General features: G+C 38.1%; 1 protein-coding gene across 1 annotated transcript in view; it reads right to left on the reverse strand.

The window, feature by feature from the left end:
- Positions 1-18,063, reverse strand: part of ctnnd2b (catenin (cadherin-associated protein), delta 2b) — a 167,659-nt gene that overhangs the window by 77,664 nt on the left and 71,932 nt on the right. Inside the window, exons 4-5 of the mRNA XM_034138140.1 lie at positions 2,065-2,099; positions 1-91 (exon numbers count right to left, since the gene is read on the reverse strand). The exon at positions 1-91 is cut by the window's left edge and continues 23 nt beyond it. Coding sequence (XP_033994031.1) covers positions 1-91; positions 2,065-2,099 — 126 coding nt within the window. The remainder of the gene's footprint in view (positions 92-2,064; positions 2,100-18,063) is intronic.

An 18,063-nucleotide genomic window follows, 5' to 3' on the forward strand; every position in this document is an offset into this window, starting at 1 on the left:
TCCAAGATGCCTGATTCCTGGAGCGATCGGATGCAGGAGTCCACCAGCTCCAAGCCTGTCGTCAGCTCCTCCTCGATATCCTTGTGTCCATCTACATGTGCACACACAGAAAATGGTAAAAGGAACAAAAGTTAAAACAAAGACACCTTATATTTCAACCTTCAGAGTGCAGAGTCATGAGACTTAAGCTAGACTCATGGCTCGATTTATCCAATAATGGATCATGCAAAAAAAGGGAGTTGTTAACACGTGAAACACGAGCAAATAATGCAGCATGATATTTTCAGGTGCAGGATCACCAAAAGGTAATAACGTCTAAAAGAATGTGTGGGAGCTAACTGTCCACAACATTGTTGAAACATTTGGTCATGAAATCCAGTCTCTATTCATTCATGAACAGGTAGCTACTTTGGGCCTTCAGGACAAAATTCCCCATAAAAATCAAGTTGCTTTTTTTCAATAAATAAAAATCTGTCCCAGAATATCGATAGCACCACTGAAATTTCGATTTAATTTGGAGATGCGTAACCTACTTTGAGAAAAACAATATAAAGTGTTTCAAGCAATCCAAGACTTCATGACAATGATTGAATACCAAGCAAGACAGCCAAAGGTTCAAAGAGTTAACGTTTTTGAGTTAATTCTTAAGGTTATTATACCACACTTAAAACCTCTGATTCATATAAGATCATTTTTATACTTTTACAAGTCACTAAAAAGCAAAGAATGACCTATAGGGAGTCTACCGGACATCTTTCCCTCCCTATACTGTTGAAAATCCTTTTACACCAAAATGCACAAATGCACCATGCAAGTTCAAATTAATTCTTTTTCAGGCTGATTAGCATCCTAAAAAGTGGCCTCACTCTTGTCTCATCACATGAGTAATGCGTAAGGATGAACCTTGGGTGAAGCGAAAAAACTTGACTGATAATCCAGCAACAAGTCTTGTGGGATCTGGGTCTATGGGGCAAAGACTTGTACTTAGATCCCAGGCCGTTTGATGCTCAGGGTCTTCCAGTTAGAGAGGCCTGCCACGAAGGATACAACTCACAAATGAGTCTGAGGAGAAGAGTTAATCTCTTTTTGGGAGACAGAGATGGTAATAGTAGAGGACTGTTGAGTGGATTTAGGAGGCTGATTTTATTGACTTCGACTGCCGCAACTGCAGACTGATGATGTTGATGATGCTGGTGAAACATTTCCAATGCTGTCTGCATCATTGGGCTGGATTTACTCTCACCCTCACACCCACAAGTCAAAAGTCATTTTTAAACCTGCTTGATCCAGAGGTGATGGGTTTTTAATGAATCGCGATGACAAGATCAAAAAGTCTGATTGAAATTCGGGAGGTTTTTCGTGGCAGAGTCAATTTAGTCTCTCCTGGTGGTCAGGCTTAGGTGCAGCAGATGGATGAAAACCACAGCAGCACTGAAAGCCTTCAGTTTGAAACATTTTGACCAATAATCTTTAGTCACCTCTTTGTTGGCAGAGGTCGCCAACCTTGCACTCAGACAATCAATCTAGCCTCAACACCCTATACATCCCAGCATGACTGACAAAGAGGAAGAGAGAGAGACCTTAGTGTCTTGTATGGGCGGTTTTTTTCAACTAAAATGCTGTCAAAGAAGATGTCAGGCCCAGAGAGGTGTCTTCATTTGACTTGCAAATCACCTGAAAAGCCTCACACTCATTGATTCTTGTTTTCTCTTGTGTGAAAAACACTTCTCATATGGCTCTCCAAACAGTTTAAACGAAATACTATGAATATTTGCAAATGCTGTTTGACCTTTACTTAGCTGTCGGATGAGGTGAGGGAATTTGAGAGACAGGAGGGTTTATTTTTTTTTGTTAGAGCAACATTTTTAAATGTGGCTTTCATTGCAGGCAGCCACCATAGTTCTCATAAAGAAATTGCATCAATATGTTGTTAGTGCATGCTGGGGAACTTTTACAATGGCCAGCAATATAATAACGCTCAGTCAGCAATGTTCAGCGTGAGCAGTGCTGTATTGCAAACAATAGAGGACCAGACAATATGTCGGATTTGAGAGGAAATATTACCTTGGTTGTTCCAGCGAAATTTCTCATCTGCTGAGCTGCAAGAGACAAACAAAAGAAAGCAAACATGGTTAGAAATATGAGCAAAAATGACATTCCACGCTTGTTTGTTGATGCACTTGCAGGACAATTTTACAGTGCAACAGCATTTGAAACCGCCTAAATCAATTTTTCCCATCTCAATGTGCTTTATAGCATTATAAAATAACAGGAATACCATGGCAAACACTGATTTGAGTATTATATCATTGTATATCATGTGGTGAAAAACGTATATACTGTAGCCATTTGCAGTTTTTCATTTTTTAATGTAAACTGAAGGATGAACTTTCTTTTTTTCAAGAAATCCAAAAGGATACCCTCTAACATATTTCAAGCTAAACACAGGGTTTAAGAAGTTGGAGAAATTATTATTTGAAATAACAATGTGTAATACTTTTCCTGTTTTTCTGAAATACCGTCCCACTAAAGTGCACATAACTGATTTATTATTTCAGAAAAAAACACTGATTGCAAAAATGTATTCCTACAATTTTTTAAAACATTACAACCCATAGTAACCATAATAACCATACATTACTATACTGACAGAAAGTCACAAAACTCCCTTATGGGGCTTTCACACCAACGCGGTTCCAGGGCCGGTTCGGAGCTAGAGCCTGAAAAGCACCGTTTTTTTAAGCATGGAATCCGGTTCGTTTCAAGCACCAAAAAATTGTCGGTCTAGAAGCAAGAACCGCATACGTCACGCTTACGTCGGAGGGGGGCGAGATTAACCTGAGCTAACAGTTAAAGGCGAGTACGGCAAATACAATTTGTAACAAGCAGTAGCGCTGAGCAAAGTGACTAGAACGCAACCACACACTTGTAAAAAAAAACACACTTTATAAAGTCAGGCAACACTAACCAGGCTTAGTGTGATTCTGTTTATTTGTATCTTACTTTGACCATCCGTTCGCTGTTATTGATCATTGTGGAGAGCAGGCAGACGTTTTGTTTGTTATTATAGCAGCTATCGGATGGAATCAATACATGGGCTGCACAGGTTGTCATGTCCGACTATCACAAGTAGAATCATAATGAAAAATACGCCGGTAAAATGTGCCTGTAGAAAACGGCTTATGCCACAATAGGATAGCAACAACAAGTAGTCAAGATAGTCAGTTTAGCTTCGGTTGCTATGCTAACATCACCCATTTTATACCAGAGAAACTTTCATAACAGTGTTGTGATGCCAAACAGCGTCAATTCAGACTGACACACATTCACTTATGGGGAATTGGGGATATGTATCAGCTGCTTGTGTGACAGTCAGACAGTGAATACTTTACAGCGGCCGCTGCCGTGTGAGCTAACCCGGAGCTAACGGGAGAATAAACTCCGGTGGAAGAGCAGCACTGCAGCGGTCGGTAAATGCCGCTGAAACACATTAATAAACAATGAACCACGGCACTCTGGAGAAAAGTATAAGGTTGGACAAGTCGTTATTTAATTTAATCTGGCTTCGCATGATTAAAAGCAACACGACCATCGACCCGACGCAGTCCCCCATTGTTGTTGTAGTGAGCGCCGTAACGCCGTTGGGGAGAAAATCAGCGACGTAAACGGTGACGTCATGACGCAGCAGCGGCAGCACCAGTCGGGCTCTGGGCGGTGTGAACAAAACGGGGGCTGAAAAGAAAAAACGGTTCCGAACCAGAAAAGCTCTAGCATGGAGCTAGAACGGGAACCGCGTTGGTGTGAAAGGGGCATTACAGCAATTGGCAGTTTACCTTTACTTCGGCAGTCATACACCACTTTGTTCAATTTTAAACAATGCATTCTTAATTTACAGTGGTGTGGTACATTTGGCATAAAAGGCAAGGCAGTTATCTCAGGTACTTCAAATATTTACCATTTATAACTGCTGTTTGATTACATCATTGTTTACCATCTGACTCTTGCCTTCCTTGTTCCTTTCTACCTCTACCTATGGTCGGCAGCCAGCTCGACAAAATGCTAATCCCCAAGCTCTATATTGTGGACCATTTGCTTTGAAATGTACCTGTTTTACTGTCTTGCCATCAAATTAAACTGTGCTTTTGACTGAGGCACCTGAAACATGAATCCAAAAACCATTGAGTTCCCCAAATTGCGCAAGCAACTACCTTAACTGTGGTAACTATAACATTCAACGATTAAAAAACTCATTAACAAACTGTAACAGATACTGCCAACTTTTTGTAAGTAGAATCGATTGTGCTACGGTGCATAATTATCTCCTGGGACTGCTGCCATATGCTGCAGTTTTCCACTTGTTCTTTGATTCACTGCGATGCTTGGGTGGGAGATATTGGAGACATCTGACCTTTAATGACCACTGCAGAACTGAGCAGGGTTTCACAGTCATTAGCTCTCATTTAAGGAAAATAAAATGAGGCGAGAATACAGAGTAGAGTAGATTGCACGGTTGTAAAAACAGCTTGATTGGGTTTTACAGAAAGCTAACAGGCCAGTCAGTAAACCCTGTCAAGTCTTACTTATATGGACTATAAATCCATCTCACCAACACTGGTAAATTACAGTGAACGCTATAAATAAAACATGCTGTCTGTGAGTTAGATGGCCTATTATCATCCACAAGGTTAACCATCAAACTCTATCTATGCACAATGCTGTACAGATAACTGATCGCCCACAAGTAAGTATCACTACTTGACATGCCTATATTAAAGCCCCAAACATTACATAATCATATTATTTTAATATTCTGAGACACTTTCCTTAAAAGAATCACCACTAAGTTGTTTTTAGTGCTTCTCTGATGAGCACTTGTTTTGACCTTTACTAGGAAGCAATGCATCAAATTCTGAAGCAGCCTTAAGTGGGTCGAGCATTCCATATCCACATCCACCGCTGGATGACCAATTAACCTTTGTCAATATAATAGCTATATAAATTGATTATGTGTGATAAATATCCTTCCATCTACAGGTTAAAAGAAAATCTATTTTGTCCATCCCCAAAGTGAAGGATAGAGCAATTCTTCATAGGAATAGTTTGACATTATGGAAAAAAGGCCTTCTTACAAGAGTTAGATGAGAAATCACTTTATTGTCTATATGTGACAATATATGCTTATGCTTGTGTTTAAGAAAAAAGTACACACTGCCAACTAGCAGCAACTCTAAAGCTCACTTATTTAAACATGATGTGTTTTTTGTTTAACACACACAACAGAAATGTGAAACCTGCATGTTGTTTTCTTTTACTTTGGACAAAGCCAAGCTAGCTAATTTATATTTGTGTATGCTTACAGGCTGTTTCCATTCATCTATTTACCATACACATGACAGTGGTGTCAAACTGCTCATCTCTTTGCAGGAAAGCTTACATATGCTTTTCCAAAATATGAGACAATTCCTTAAGGGGCCAAATCACTGGTGATAAGAAAATATTGACCAATTAATATCATGTCACAAAATGTTCTCTTGTCAAAATTGCTGCTTGATTCCAAATAAAAAGTTGGTGTGAAATCCTCCAAATCTGTAACCAAAAGCATCCACAGATAAATCTAGGGATGAATCCTATTCACTCCCTGCGGACACAGAGCAGATGCTATTAAATCATCCCATTGATTACCTCCATTCTCTGTGTGTATGTGGTGTGTGACGGATTGCGAAGGGGGAGCCAAGCGCTACGTGTTAATGGGACCCTCTGTCAGCAAAGCAGACTCCTCATTCATCAGGTGTTATTATACCAAACAATAAACCCCCACACGTGCACACACAGAGGAGGAAAATGCATCACACAACATAAGGGAGCAGAGTGAGACTGTACCCGCACGTCTAGGAGGATGGAGTGTGTTTATATCTGACACACACCTAGAATGGAGCAGGATGATGAGGATTATTATCACTCGTCTGGGTTCAGACAGCCAGTACTGATGACAGAGGCTGAGTCAATGTTTTCCTAAAGCCCAGGACAGACTGGTCCTCGCACAATTTTTCCTAGTGTCAAAATGTTTCATCTTGAAAATGCTCGAGTAAAAGCGTGTTTTTGTTATTTACCAATGCCCAGGGTGTGATGCGAGTAAAACTAAATGCAAGCGGAGTGCTCACACACAGAAACCTCATTGGGAACTGTGAGGAAAGAGGCCAAGGCGTGTTATCATCAAGTGGTTACATCAACAGGGGCTGGAGCTGGAATATAAAACAGTCTGGAGGGTTTCAGATTTCTGTCTGAGCTGGAGGTGGGGTGGGGGGGCATTAATGTGCTCACATTATCGGCGAGATCAAAACAGACCAGAACAGACCAGACAAAACCAGATAAGACACGGGGAAGGCGAAAGAGAAGAAAATAAATGAGAATATATAACGCAAAATCTGAGAAGACAATAGGCTAAACTAAACTACACTATAGCAAAACAATCCTCCATCACAGGGGTTGGATCATGCATCACAATCAGGGAGCGTTCACTGGGGAGAAGAAAACAGACAACCACATTTTTGTCTACCATTCAGCTTTGTAAACTTACAAGCATGTTACTATCTACTAGTACCACAGCAATTACCTGATTAATAAAGTTGTCAAGAAACAAGAGCCATTATTTGTGTTTGAATGGTGCCTTGAGCTAAACGTCAGAATGCTAACGGTCTCACTATGAACATGTTAACATGCTGATGATAAGCAGGTATAATGTTTATCACAATCAACCTCTTAGTTAAGCATCTTGCTGAGATTTGCTAATTGGCATTACAGTTAAAGTAGGCTAGTAGACTATGGCTCACGCTGATATAAATGTCATAAATTAGTAGATATTATTTGCAAACCAAAGTATAGGAAACATTTAAATGTTGACTTTATGATGGTGCTGGTGGAAACCCAAATGTCAATCGAATGGTGTCTCGGAACAGGAAATGTCAGGGGCTCATCCACTAGGGACCATGAATGCCCCCAGGTATTGAGATATTTCGGTTGGTATTAAAGTGTTGGGCCATCTTGGTCAGTGTATGTTTTGCGGATGGGGTTCAACAGGTTAATTGGGTTAATTGCCATGCATGTGGTGTTTGATATTTTACGTTCAATTTCAACTATTTTAGGCAGAAAAACTTATATTGACTAAACCTTTTTTAATAATTTACTATAATTTAGAAAGGTTTTTGTGAGAAATCATTTCAAAAGTAAACATCTTTTTCATTTTATATTTAAATTTGAAATGTTTGCACACAACATTATTAATTTATACGTTTTAATCAATTTTTTAAAATTATGAATCCATTTATTTTAATGTATTTCCTTGAGGCTGGGGAAGATATATCAGCATGTAGTTCAACATGCAAATGTTCAAATACAAGTAAGTATAAGTATAACATGGAAAAGGAAAAACAATACGTTTAATAGGAGGATGTGGATTTCTTTTCTCTCACCTTGTAATTACACAATCAAACAATCTATAATTTAGCTCTGGCCTTCACTCACAAAAAACCATTTTGTTGAATTGGACACATTTTTCGAAGCTCTATTGACTGACATGCAATGACTGGGACTGATGGAAGAATCTACGAGGAATGAACTAGGAGCAGAGAAATAATCATATTTTAAAAGACAGCATTGTCATAAGAGGCCAACAAGAGTGACAAGGTGTGTCACTTTGCTGAAGGATAGACCAGCTATCCAGGCCAGACTCTAAAGACTTTCCAAGGGGTAAAAATGCTGCTGCCGGAGTACTGACTGGAAGTATTGCTGATATCAAGTCTACCATCCTCTTAAAATACTCTGTCCAACAATATCAGTCTCATGAAGAAAGGTTTTTCATTCATCAAAGATAGCAGAAAAACATGCCTTATGTAGCCTACTATGGAGGGGACTTTGACAGAGGATTACTCACAAAGTACACAGTAAAAGTACTTCATTTTATTTCTGGTAGAAGTCAAACTAGTACCGAGTCCAACAGTGTACGTTTTCTTAAGAACTTGTGGTAAAAAAAATGTGTATCACTCGTCAAATATAGCTTGACCGCAGTGCAGAATCGCTGTATAGTTTAAATCTCCTAACAATGTTGTCCATTTTAGACATAGGCTTATTATATTTACAGCCCTTAATAACATTCCTTTTCTGGACTCAAAGTGTGTCTTGGCCGTTTTCATTGTGATCGCTAAATTCCCCTTGTTTATAATAATCACAGTTCCTTCAACAGGATACTGTAGTGATTCAAAGTGTGATTTTAGCATACTGTACGAGTGCTTTTGTTTTGAAATCACTTCCGTGAGTTTCGTCTGCGCTCTTGTTTTGTAAGGTAACTTCCGGTAGCAGAATATGAAAAAACTGTAGTTTTTTTGTTTCTGTTTTCTAGTGATTTTTGTTTTGAGAAGTAGAAAATGAAAATCATCCCGTTTTTTAAGTTTAGTAAATCCCTTGACCATGATAAAGAAAAACGCCTTGTATTTCAATTTTGGTTTTTCAATTTTAAAACGAAAATTCGCTCTTAGTTTTTGAATATCCTTTTGTGAAAAGAAAATCCAATGACCAAAACATACACTGACCCATCTTCCTGTACTGACTGATTCACCAACTTGCCATCCCTCACAATAGTTTGATGGGTTTTCTGTTTATAGGACGGATATATTGATGTTCTCCAAAGTGCAGATTTGGATGACCACCTGAGCTTCACCAGCCCTCTCTGCCCAAATAAGCAGTCCTACTCCTCCTGGCCACCAATCAGACCTCAGTATCCGAAACAGCTCATTGACCTCTTGGCCCAGGAAATACAGAGAGTTCTTTCCAGTCGAGTCTCCCTGGCGCATCAATGGGATGTGACAGTATAATTAGTCGACGAGAGAGAACTAATTGACAGCGTGATCAACTCGCCTGCTGCGGGTCACGTCATGGCATTGGCACTTCATCACCACTAATGATATAATGCAGTGTGCATGTGCGTGCGAGTGTAAACTTGGATAGGTTTGTGTTTATAGACAACAGCCTCGGGTGGCACAGGGATCGACACTGTTTTTTGTGTTTGAATGAGTAAAAGGGTCAAATATTAAGTATGACCTGTGGCTGGGGAGCAGCAACACAGGGATTGATATGTCATTAATTAATTAAAAAAGCTGTCAGTGCATGTAATAACATTTTATTGCACATATTCTATGCTGCTTGTGGTGTATACACAAAATCCAAACAGGTTAGATAATGCTGTTTAACATAATCCCAGGGCAAGAACAATGTTGTTTTCCCATAAAATTAATCAACAATACTGCATAATCTCAAAATGTCAGTGTTTTAGGTGTTGTTTTTTATTCCAGTTGAATCGTATTCTGGTTGGTTGGATTTGTTTAGGCAGATTTGATCAAAATAAGTCCTACTCGGGTGTGGAAAAAAACATTTGTACCTAAACTCTTCAGAGCAAGTGGTCTTGGCATGGTCTCAAACTAAGTCTGGACTGGTTAGTTTTTGGTTGGAACGTGATCTTAACTTAGCAGCTGATGGACTGCTTAGCAGAGATAAAATCCTGGCTGAGCAAAAACTTCCTCAACCTCAACGAGAGCAAGACTGAGGTCATCTTTTTTGGACCGCAACCTCCAGCCTCTCCGGTTGATATTCTGGGCTCTATCAAAAAAAACATCCTCCCCTCGGTCATGAACCTTGGAGTGACCTTCACCAGCACTTTTAAATTCGACAAGCAGGTCAGCACCGTAGTAAAATCCTGCTTTTTTAAAATAAGACTATTGGCCAAAACCAAGTCGTATTTATCTTTTAAAGACTTAGAAAGGGTTATTAACGCCTTTGTAACCTCAAGACTGGACTATTGTAACGCTCTGTATGTGGGTATGGACCAGGCCTCAATCAAACGCTTACAGCTAGTCCAAAACGCTGCTGCACGTTTGCTGACTGGTCACAAAAAGCGCGACCACATCACCCCTATTCTGGCCTCACTGGCTTCCAGTTCGGTTCAGAATTGATTTTAAAATCCTTTTATTTGTTTTTAAAGCCCTAAATGGGCTGGCTCCGGCCTATATAACTGAACTGCTCCAGCGCTACACCCCAGCCAGAGCTTTAAGGTCTGCTGACCAGCTGCTGCTGGTAGTGCCCAAGACCAGGCTAAAAACCCAAGGGCACCGAGCCTTCGCAGCAGCTGGCCCTAGGCTCTGGAACACTCTGCCCCTCCATGTGAGGTCGGCCCAGACCCTAGGGGTTTTTAAATCAAAACTAAAAACACACTTCTTCTCTCTGGCTTTCTAGTTAGAGCGGAGCACGACTCCTGACTTTTCCGTGTGTTTTATTTTTATTTTGTTTTTTAAGATTTATCTGTTGTAATTTATTGTCGTTTATTGTGTTTTGTAGTAATGTGTTTTTATTACATGTACAGCACTTTGGCTCGACCAAAAATCGCTTTTAAATGTGCTTTATAAATAAAACCTGATTTGATTTGATTTGAACTTAATCTGTTTACAAGATAAACTGGGTTAATTGGGTTTAGGGTCAACACTGATACTCAAGTAACAAATTAACAAGAATAAGGTGGCTGTATACTCTCAGGAACACCAACAAAAGACCCAAATATTATACAAAGATGAAGACCCTGTGAAAAACTCTGACGCTAAATATCTATTATTGTAACCTGTAATGGCTCAGCTAATGTTAATCCACCAGAAATGGGGTAATAACCTAAAAGCCTATAATCATAATAAGAAAAGAAAGAGTTTCTTTAGACTGCCAATGTTTCTGGAGCTCCACCAAGCAGAGGTGTCTAAAATAAAAACCTGACACTACTTTACTAGAAATCGGATCCATTAGACTGAATGACATATTGGACTCTTCTATTTTAGGTCTACAATAAAATCTATACCCCAAATGGGAAAATTAATGTCAAGAAAAGAGTCAAACTTGAGCTCAATTTTCAATCAGGTGAAAAGCAAGTTAAGTGAAAGCAATCTTTTGTAATACTTGAGCCCAGTTATGCCAAGTTTAGTCAAAAGCACCACTTGATGAAGCTGTTATGTGGATGAAAGAACACATGTGAAGTGTAATGCTCTGTAATTTAAAATAATGATCAACTCCTGTTGTACATTCTGACCTGATATTTCCAGCTGCTTTGAAGAGCACATTAAAGCTATTTGATGCTATTCCTAGAGAAAAACATCAAATGAAACTACCACTCTCCGACCACCTTATCCAACCGACTGGTCTCTCGGCTACAGGGTAATGGAAAGAATATGATACACAGACAGAGAGTTGGAAAACAATAGGGACAGAGGAAATGAAAAAGTGGAATATAATACCAAGAGCGAGGGATAATGGTCGAGAGAAAGAGAAGGGGAACCACTGAAGAGCGGAGTCAGAATATGACACTGAGAGAGGGAGCTCTGCAGAGGGGGGCTTAAAAGAGGGGATGCCAGAGATAGCATTTTATCCACCCAATAAACACATTCTCAACTCAGTCAATATAATCCATCTATTTCCAAGCCCTGCATATTATCTGTTATCTTTTCTGACCACAATGGCCAGCCCTCTTGTAGACATACAGTAGCTGTTAGATAATAGAGCCATCCATAAAGAAACACAATACAAAGAAAGGAAAGCAATAGCCATTTTAGGTATTTAAAACCCTCAAACAAAAAAGTTGCCGTTGCTTGACTCACAAACTAAAGCCAAAGTGTGATTGTTAATTTACTCAGGCGCATTTTAAAGAATTGATATGCAAAAGATTACTAAATCAGTCAGATTTTGTTTTATACATATTCTCTCTCAATCTTCACAGTTACCTTTAGTTGACTTTTTCACATCTATTTAATTCACATTCTCATCACAACTACTGACACTGCACTTTTGAAAGCATATAATCATATAAATAAAGTCCAAATTAGCATTAAGATGTGTCACTTCAATGTGTTTTCTACCATTCAAAGAACAGTCAAAGTGGATGATTAAAAAAAAGCCTAATTTAAATGTTTTGTTTTATTTCACTTTTCTTTGATCATCAATCACTGCCAGTTGAGTTTTCCTTGCACACAAATATGCATTTTAGGAGTTATGCCTCCTCTTTATTGTCCACTCACACATCACTGTGAAACTAAAATGCATTTGTCACACCAAGTGAGGTATAAAATCGGCTTATTGTGATGCTGATGTGATGATTTATATAAAAGCAAACTTATACATTCAAGGAAAAACCTGCATAAATACACAACAATTAAGAATCATAACAAATGCATATGTTGTGTTGTGTAGTAGCTGTTTTACCAAACAGGAACATTTATTTATTAATGATTGCTGATTTATCAAGGTTTAATATGGACAGTACTGGAGGCAGAAGTCTATTACAAGCTGATAATATTTGAGTTGCTTAGCAAATGTTTGCTTACATGACAAAGTCCAAAAAATATATATATATAAATGGGACTTTAGGTGCTAAGCCCTTCAATGTGTTCACAAGCTGGTCCCTAAATGATGCTTAGCGTGAGTCCCAGAAGTGTTTTGAGCAAACGCAGCAGCAATAAGCATCCAATTATTACTCTTTTAGAAATAGTGTATTTTTTTAAGTTGATAACATGTTATATTTGAACACCCTGAAGCATCAACAGCACATTTTACCTTCAAAGTGTGTCTCCCAATATCCATTACCTTCTGGATTACTAAACATCAAGCTACCTATTATTTAGCTTCCGTGTTAAATTTGTGAAGTTCCGCATGGAAGCTATATGCCACGTTACATTTGCAATAACCCAGATAAGCTAAAATCCTGTTTATGAGAAACATGAATAATATGATAGCTAAAAAGCTGAGCAGGAATCCTGAGATAGAAAAAAACATCTGTTGTGTAAACTCTGTTGCTATGCTAATATCCACAATATTCTGTTTATACAAGCGTAGATGTCAAACCTGAACCTGCTTCTGTATTTACTAGCACACGAGTGCAGGTTTACACAAGAAGCCATTTTTCTGCAGAGCCGTTTCATGCATTGATCCTGTATTAAGAGTTTAGTGGGTGTTGCAGCCATTCGTTTGTCAGTCAACTGGAACTGTATAGGCATTTAGAGAAAGGGCTGGCAACATATCAATGTTATATCGATAAAGATATACAAGACTATATTATATCCTCTTCAGTAGCAACCCAGTCTTACGGCATTTCATGTTATAGTCACGACATTTAATCTATTGATTCGTGTTCACCAACACAATTTTCCCCTTTTTTTCGTGTCACACAGAACGATTTTAAAAGCAATGTATTTCTATTGGTAGTATGTTTCGTGCCTGCACCACGTCTTTTTGTCCGGTCGGGTCTTGGAAGACCGGAAGCTGTGTGGTTCATAAAAACATTTTCTTACTCAATATCAAGCCACGATTATTGTTTTTATTTTAAATCGTATAATGTCGGACTTTGGGGCTCAGAGCCTCAGAATACTGAAATCAGTATTTAAAAAAAAAACACACTGTTATACTCAACAATAACACACAATTATCCTTCTTTTTATTTATTTGTTTAATTCTATAATATCTGGCTTTTTTGCCGTCCGTCAGGAACTGAATTTCAAAATAAAGTCACCGGAAACAGACGTAGGCGATACACACCCACTGAACTGATTACCCAAGATCCTCAGCTATGGTTGAAGCTCGGTGTTTGGATGTTTTAGCCGCAATGCACGTTGGGATATGGTGTTAATGCATTATGAAATAACTATCAACAGAATTGCGTTGCCAGGCATTTCCGGTCTCGAAGTTTGCATAGTAATCTGCAGTACTCATCAACTAAAAACATCAGTTTATCCTTGTTAATTGCACAACATTGATTGGTTTAAATTGTGTACAATGCTTTTGTGTTTTCCCCCTTCGATTCGGAGAAACAAATAGTTTTTTCTGAGTTTATGGCCGAAGACACTACACTACCCATAATCCTCAGCTATCGTTTGGGACTACAGTCCCTTTGCTTGACAAACCCTGTGATTAATCTTCAAGCTCTGTGATTGGATGTTGGAGTGACAGTGTGCCAATGTTACGCCGAGCGTCAAACAGCTCTTTGAAATGGAATGAAACCACGGCAGACTATACAAAACTGGAGTCGAACGGGTGTTTTAAACAAATTTAAAACATATAATTAATAAATGGGTGAAAATCGCTTGTGTCCATAATGGGCAGCATTAATATATACCCACATGACAGCTCATTGTTACTTTGTAATTCTACTCCACTACAATTCAGAGGTTAACCTGGTATTTTTACTCCACTACATTTATTTTAGTTACTTTGCAGATTCTGATTAATGATGTGAAATATAAACAACCCTTAAATCAGACTTTAGTTACACCTGAGTAAAATTCAGAGAAGGTGATTGTCAAGTGCCAACAATCAGGAGAGATATTAGATAGTTGGTGCTTGAGAAGACAAAACATTTATCTGCAGATCCCTATAAAGTATATTCATTACTCGTTATTCTCTACTAATAGTTAATTAAAGACTGTATATAATGGCTATTTTGCACATCCCTTTCAAGATTTCAAGATTTTCTAAGGTTTATTGACATATCATACACAACTACGGTGTAGTTATGCAATGAATGACAAACTTGGGTCGCAGGTTCCTCAACAGTGCATTACAAGACATCTATCAATATGTGTGTATACCTCCACCATTAAACTGTCGTATTCTGCACATTTCTTATACTATCTACATACATAAGAGTATAATTAATATGTATACTATCAGTTAAAATAAGTGCTTCAACATAGTTAACATTGCAGGAAAGCAATATATTAGATGTTAAGTACTTTGTCAGGCTTAATATAATCTGTAGATACCCCCAAAGCTGTTTTCTTATTTAAAAGAAGACCTTAACGTAAAGTATTCTTTAATGTTTAAATAAAGGTTAATTTGTTTGTCTGTTTTGCACATCCTCCTATTAATATCTTTGTACATCCGGCTAAACTGTTTTATTGTAGAGATCACTTACAGTATCTTCTTGATTTTTTATATTCTATATTTCTATCATTGATCTTCTACTTTCCCCTTATTTTGTATGTACTCTTAATATTTTTTTCATCAAATATAACATATTCAACAAAGAAATTCCATAATGTGCTTTAACCACTAGGCGGTGCGGGTTAAAAAACTGTCAAGTTTAAAGTGTTAACACAACAAATTATACTTTTTATTATTAGTGTAGGACACGTATGTATGTATAACATCTGAAGATGTGTAGTTTTATTCATGTTTTCACATAGATATTGCTATATTATTTCACATATTGTAGTTCTACACATTAATATCTGATTTGTAAAACATAGAGAGAAAGGTATCCGTCATTTATTGGTAAGCTATTGAAATTCTGAATCCATAGATGTGTCTCCCATCACCCAAAACCTATTCCCTATACTCTCAACTCAGTATTTACATTCTTTAATTCAAAGAAAATCAATAATATCTTTAAAAGCTACAAGTCCTTTTCTATCAGCTGTGCACCGTTATGGTGTAAATATAACCTATCTACCAATTGGATCAAATATAAAAGTCAGCCGAATTAATGTTGATACTGCAAGGAGACGTATTGTGTGAAGAGAAATTAAAGATGTTGTTTAATTGCTGATATATTTATGATCCACGTCACGTATTCAGTTTCGGCGGCAGTTCTTCCAATTTGTCCAAAGGTCTTCTAATCAGGGCTCTATAAATAAAGAACTAAGGCAGATGTGTAATATTTAATGCAGCCGAACCGTGTATTACAATGCATTTATGTGATGACTTTCAAAGAGAAAAGCAAGTACACTCGGAATAAAGTATTAGTTTCTTTTTTTTAAAAGAAAATCGGATTTCATATCGCATAAACACCATATCCCAACGTGCATTGTGGCTAAAACATCCAATCACCGAGCTTCAACCATAGCTGAGGATCTTGGGTAATCAGTTCAGTGGGTGTGTATCGCCTACGTATGTTTCCGGTGACTTTATTTTGAAATTCAGTTCCTGACGGACGGCAAAAAAGCCCGATATTATAGAATTAAACTAATAAATAAAAAGAAGGATAATTGTGTGTTATTGTTGAGTAAATAACAGTGTGTTATTTAGATAGGAGTAACAAATTAGAAGTAAAAAAATGGTAAAAAAAGTCCAACATTATAGAATTTAAAATAAAAACAATAATCGTGGCTTGATATTGATTAAGAAAATGTTTTTATGAACCACACAGCTTCCGGTCTTCCAAGACCCGACCGGACAAAAAGACGTGGTGCAGGCACGAAACACACTACCAATAGAAATACTTGCTTTTAAAATCGTTCTGTGTGACACGAAAAAAAGGGGAAAATCGTGTTGGTGAACACGAATCAATAGATTAAATGTCGTGACTATAACACGAAATGCCGTGAGACTGGGTTGTCTGTAGATATTACACTACTGCATACTGTAAGTGCCTTGTCTTGGCTTTAAAGGCTGCATTACAGTAAAGTGATTTACTTTTCTAAATGTATTGATTTTATACTATGCAACAAAAAATGGTGTTAGTTAAACAAACCTGCTTTATTATTGTGTCTGAGTAGTTTGTGAATGATTTCCTCTGTGAACTTTTCCTGATTTGTAGTGCTGTCTATCTGTCTTTTCCCAGAGATGACTGAAGTGAATGGAACATTTTGTTGGTAGAATTAGATGTAGCTGGTGATGGAGTCAGTTAAGGAGGAGTCAGTGTTTTGTATTGAAGATATAGAACTCTAATGTTGCTGGTCAGCTGATGCAAGAAGCTCTTGAATGAGACAAAGCAATGAAAACCTGTTACGGCACAGGAAGCAAGTAGTTATAAATGTGACGTTTGGTCAGTATCTTAGTGTTGATTTAAGACCGGCTTGTAGAAATTAGTCCATATGGTGCATATGATATATAAGGAGGGCCGTTAACAGCATCTAGAAGCTAAATGCAAGACCATTGAGAGTTACAACACAGACTGGAAGATTTTTGCATCGTAGATCCTGAGAGAATACAGATAAACACACGCTGCAGAGGAAAAATAACACAGAGCCAAGGGATGCTGATATTATTAAAATGGGACTCCAGTATTTATTTTGTGCCACGTTGGTAACATTCAGACAGTCCCTCAGCCAGCTATAGGAAAAGGCTCAGGCACATCCCAGAACGCCTATTGTGGACCTTTAATTACAGTCTGAGCCTGGAAGATGGAGGACCCCAGTGTGCACTGTAACTATGCGCTTTATCTCGCCCGGTCACCTGAATTTTACCTAATTGCATATTATGTCGGAACAATAGCCAACTGTTGCTGCTTTGTGCGGGTAATATCTAACTCGGCTGTATCTCATATCTCAAGAGAGGAGAGAATTCAAGGGGTTGAAAATGTCAACAGCCTCAGGAGACTGTTGAACATGCTACCCAGAGAAGGGCCGTGTAGTGCATTATGCATGGCAGGATGGTGTAATTAGATGGTAGGAAATTCTACAACCCATGGCTTATTCCAGATAGTCTTGCATGTTGGGAGTCCTACAACAAAGATACTAAATTACAAAGCTGTAGCCTAACCTGACCTCTGACTTTTGTTAAGAAGCAAAGCAAATGTATTTGTACAATGACATCTTAATAGCACTACATATGGGATGTGGTTTGGGTAGATGGTTAGGTGTATCAAGCTTTGACATTTCACTTTTTACCAAAAATCTACATTGGTAACTTTTTAGCAATGACACAATCTTCCCATAAGACTTTAAGTTAATGAACATCAGAGAAGGTCTTGGTAGAGTTGATCATCAGACAAGATGGGAACCCATATGGAGTGAGAAGTTTGTTCATGACCTTTATGTGTATTATCATCAATGTCACCAAGTCAGAATTCTTGAACACGAAAAGTCTGTTAGAGCACATTCAAAATCACTAAAGAGAGTGCAGAAAAAAACAATTTTGTCTAGTTGCAAATGCAAATAACATAATGCCGGTTGCCAGCAGTGCCTCAGCAGATTGCAATCACCAAAGAAAGTAACACTAAATGAATGCAGAGCTCGGTGTCTGGCTGCAAACGATAATATTTTTCAGTGA

Source organism: Trematomus bernacchii, unplaced genomic scaffold (assembly GCF_902827165.1).
Source record: "Trematomus bernacchii unplaced genomic scaffold, fTreBer1.1, whole genome shotgun sequence".
In the NCBI taxonomy this organism is placed as follows: domain Eukaryota; kingdom Metazoa; phylum Chordata; class Actinopteri; order Perciformes; family Nototheniidae; genus Trematomus; species Trematomus bernacchii.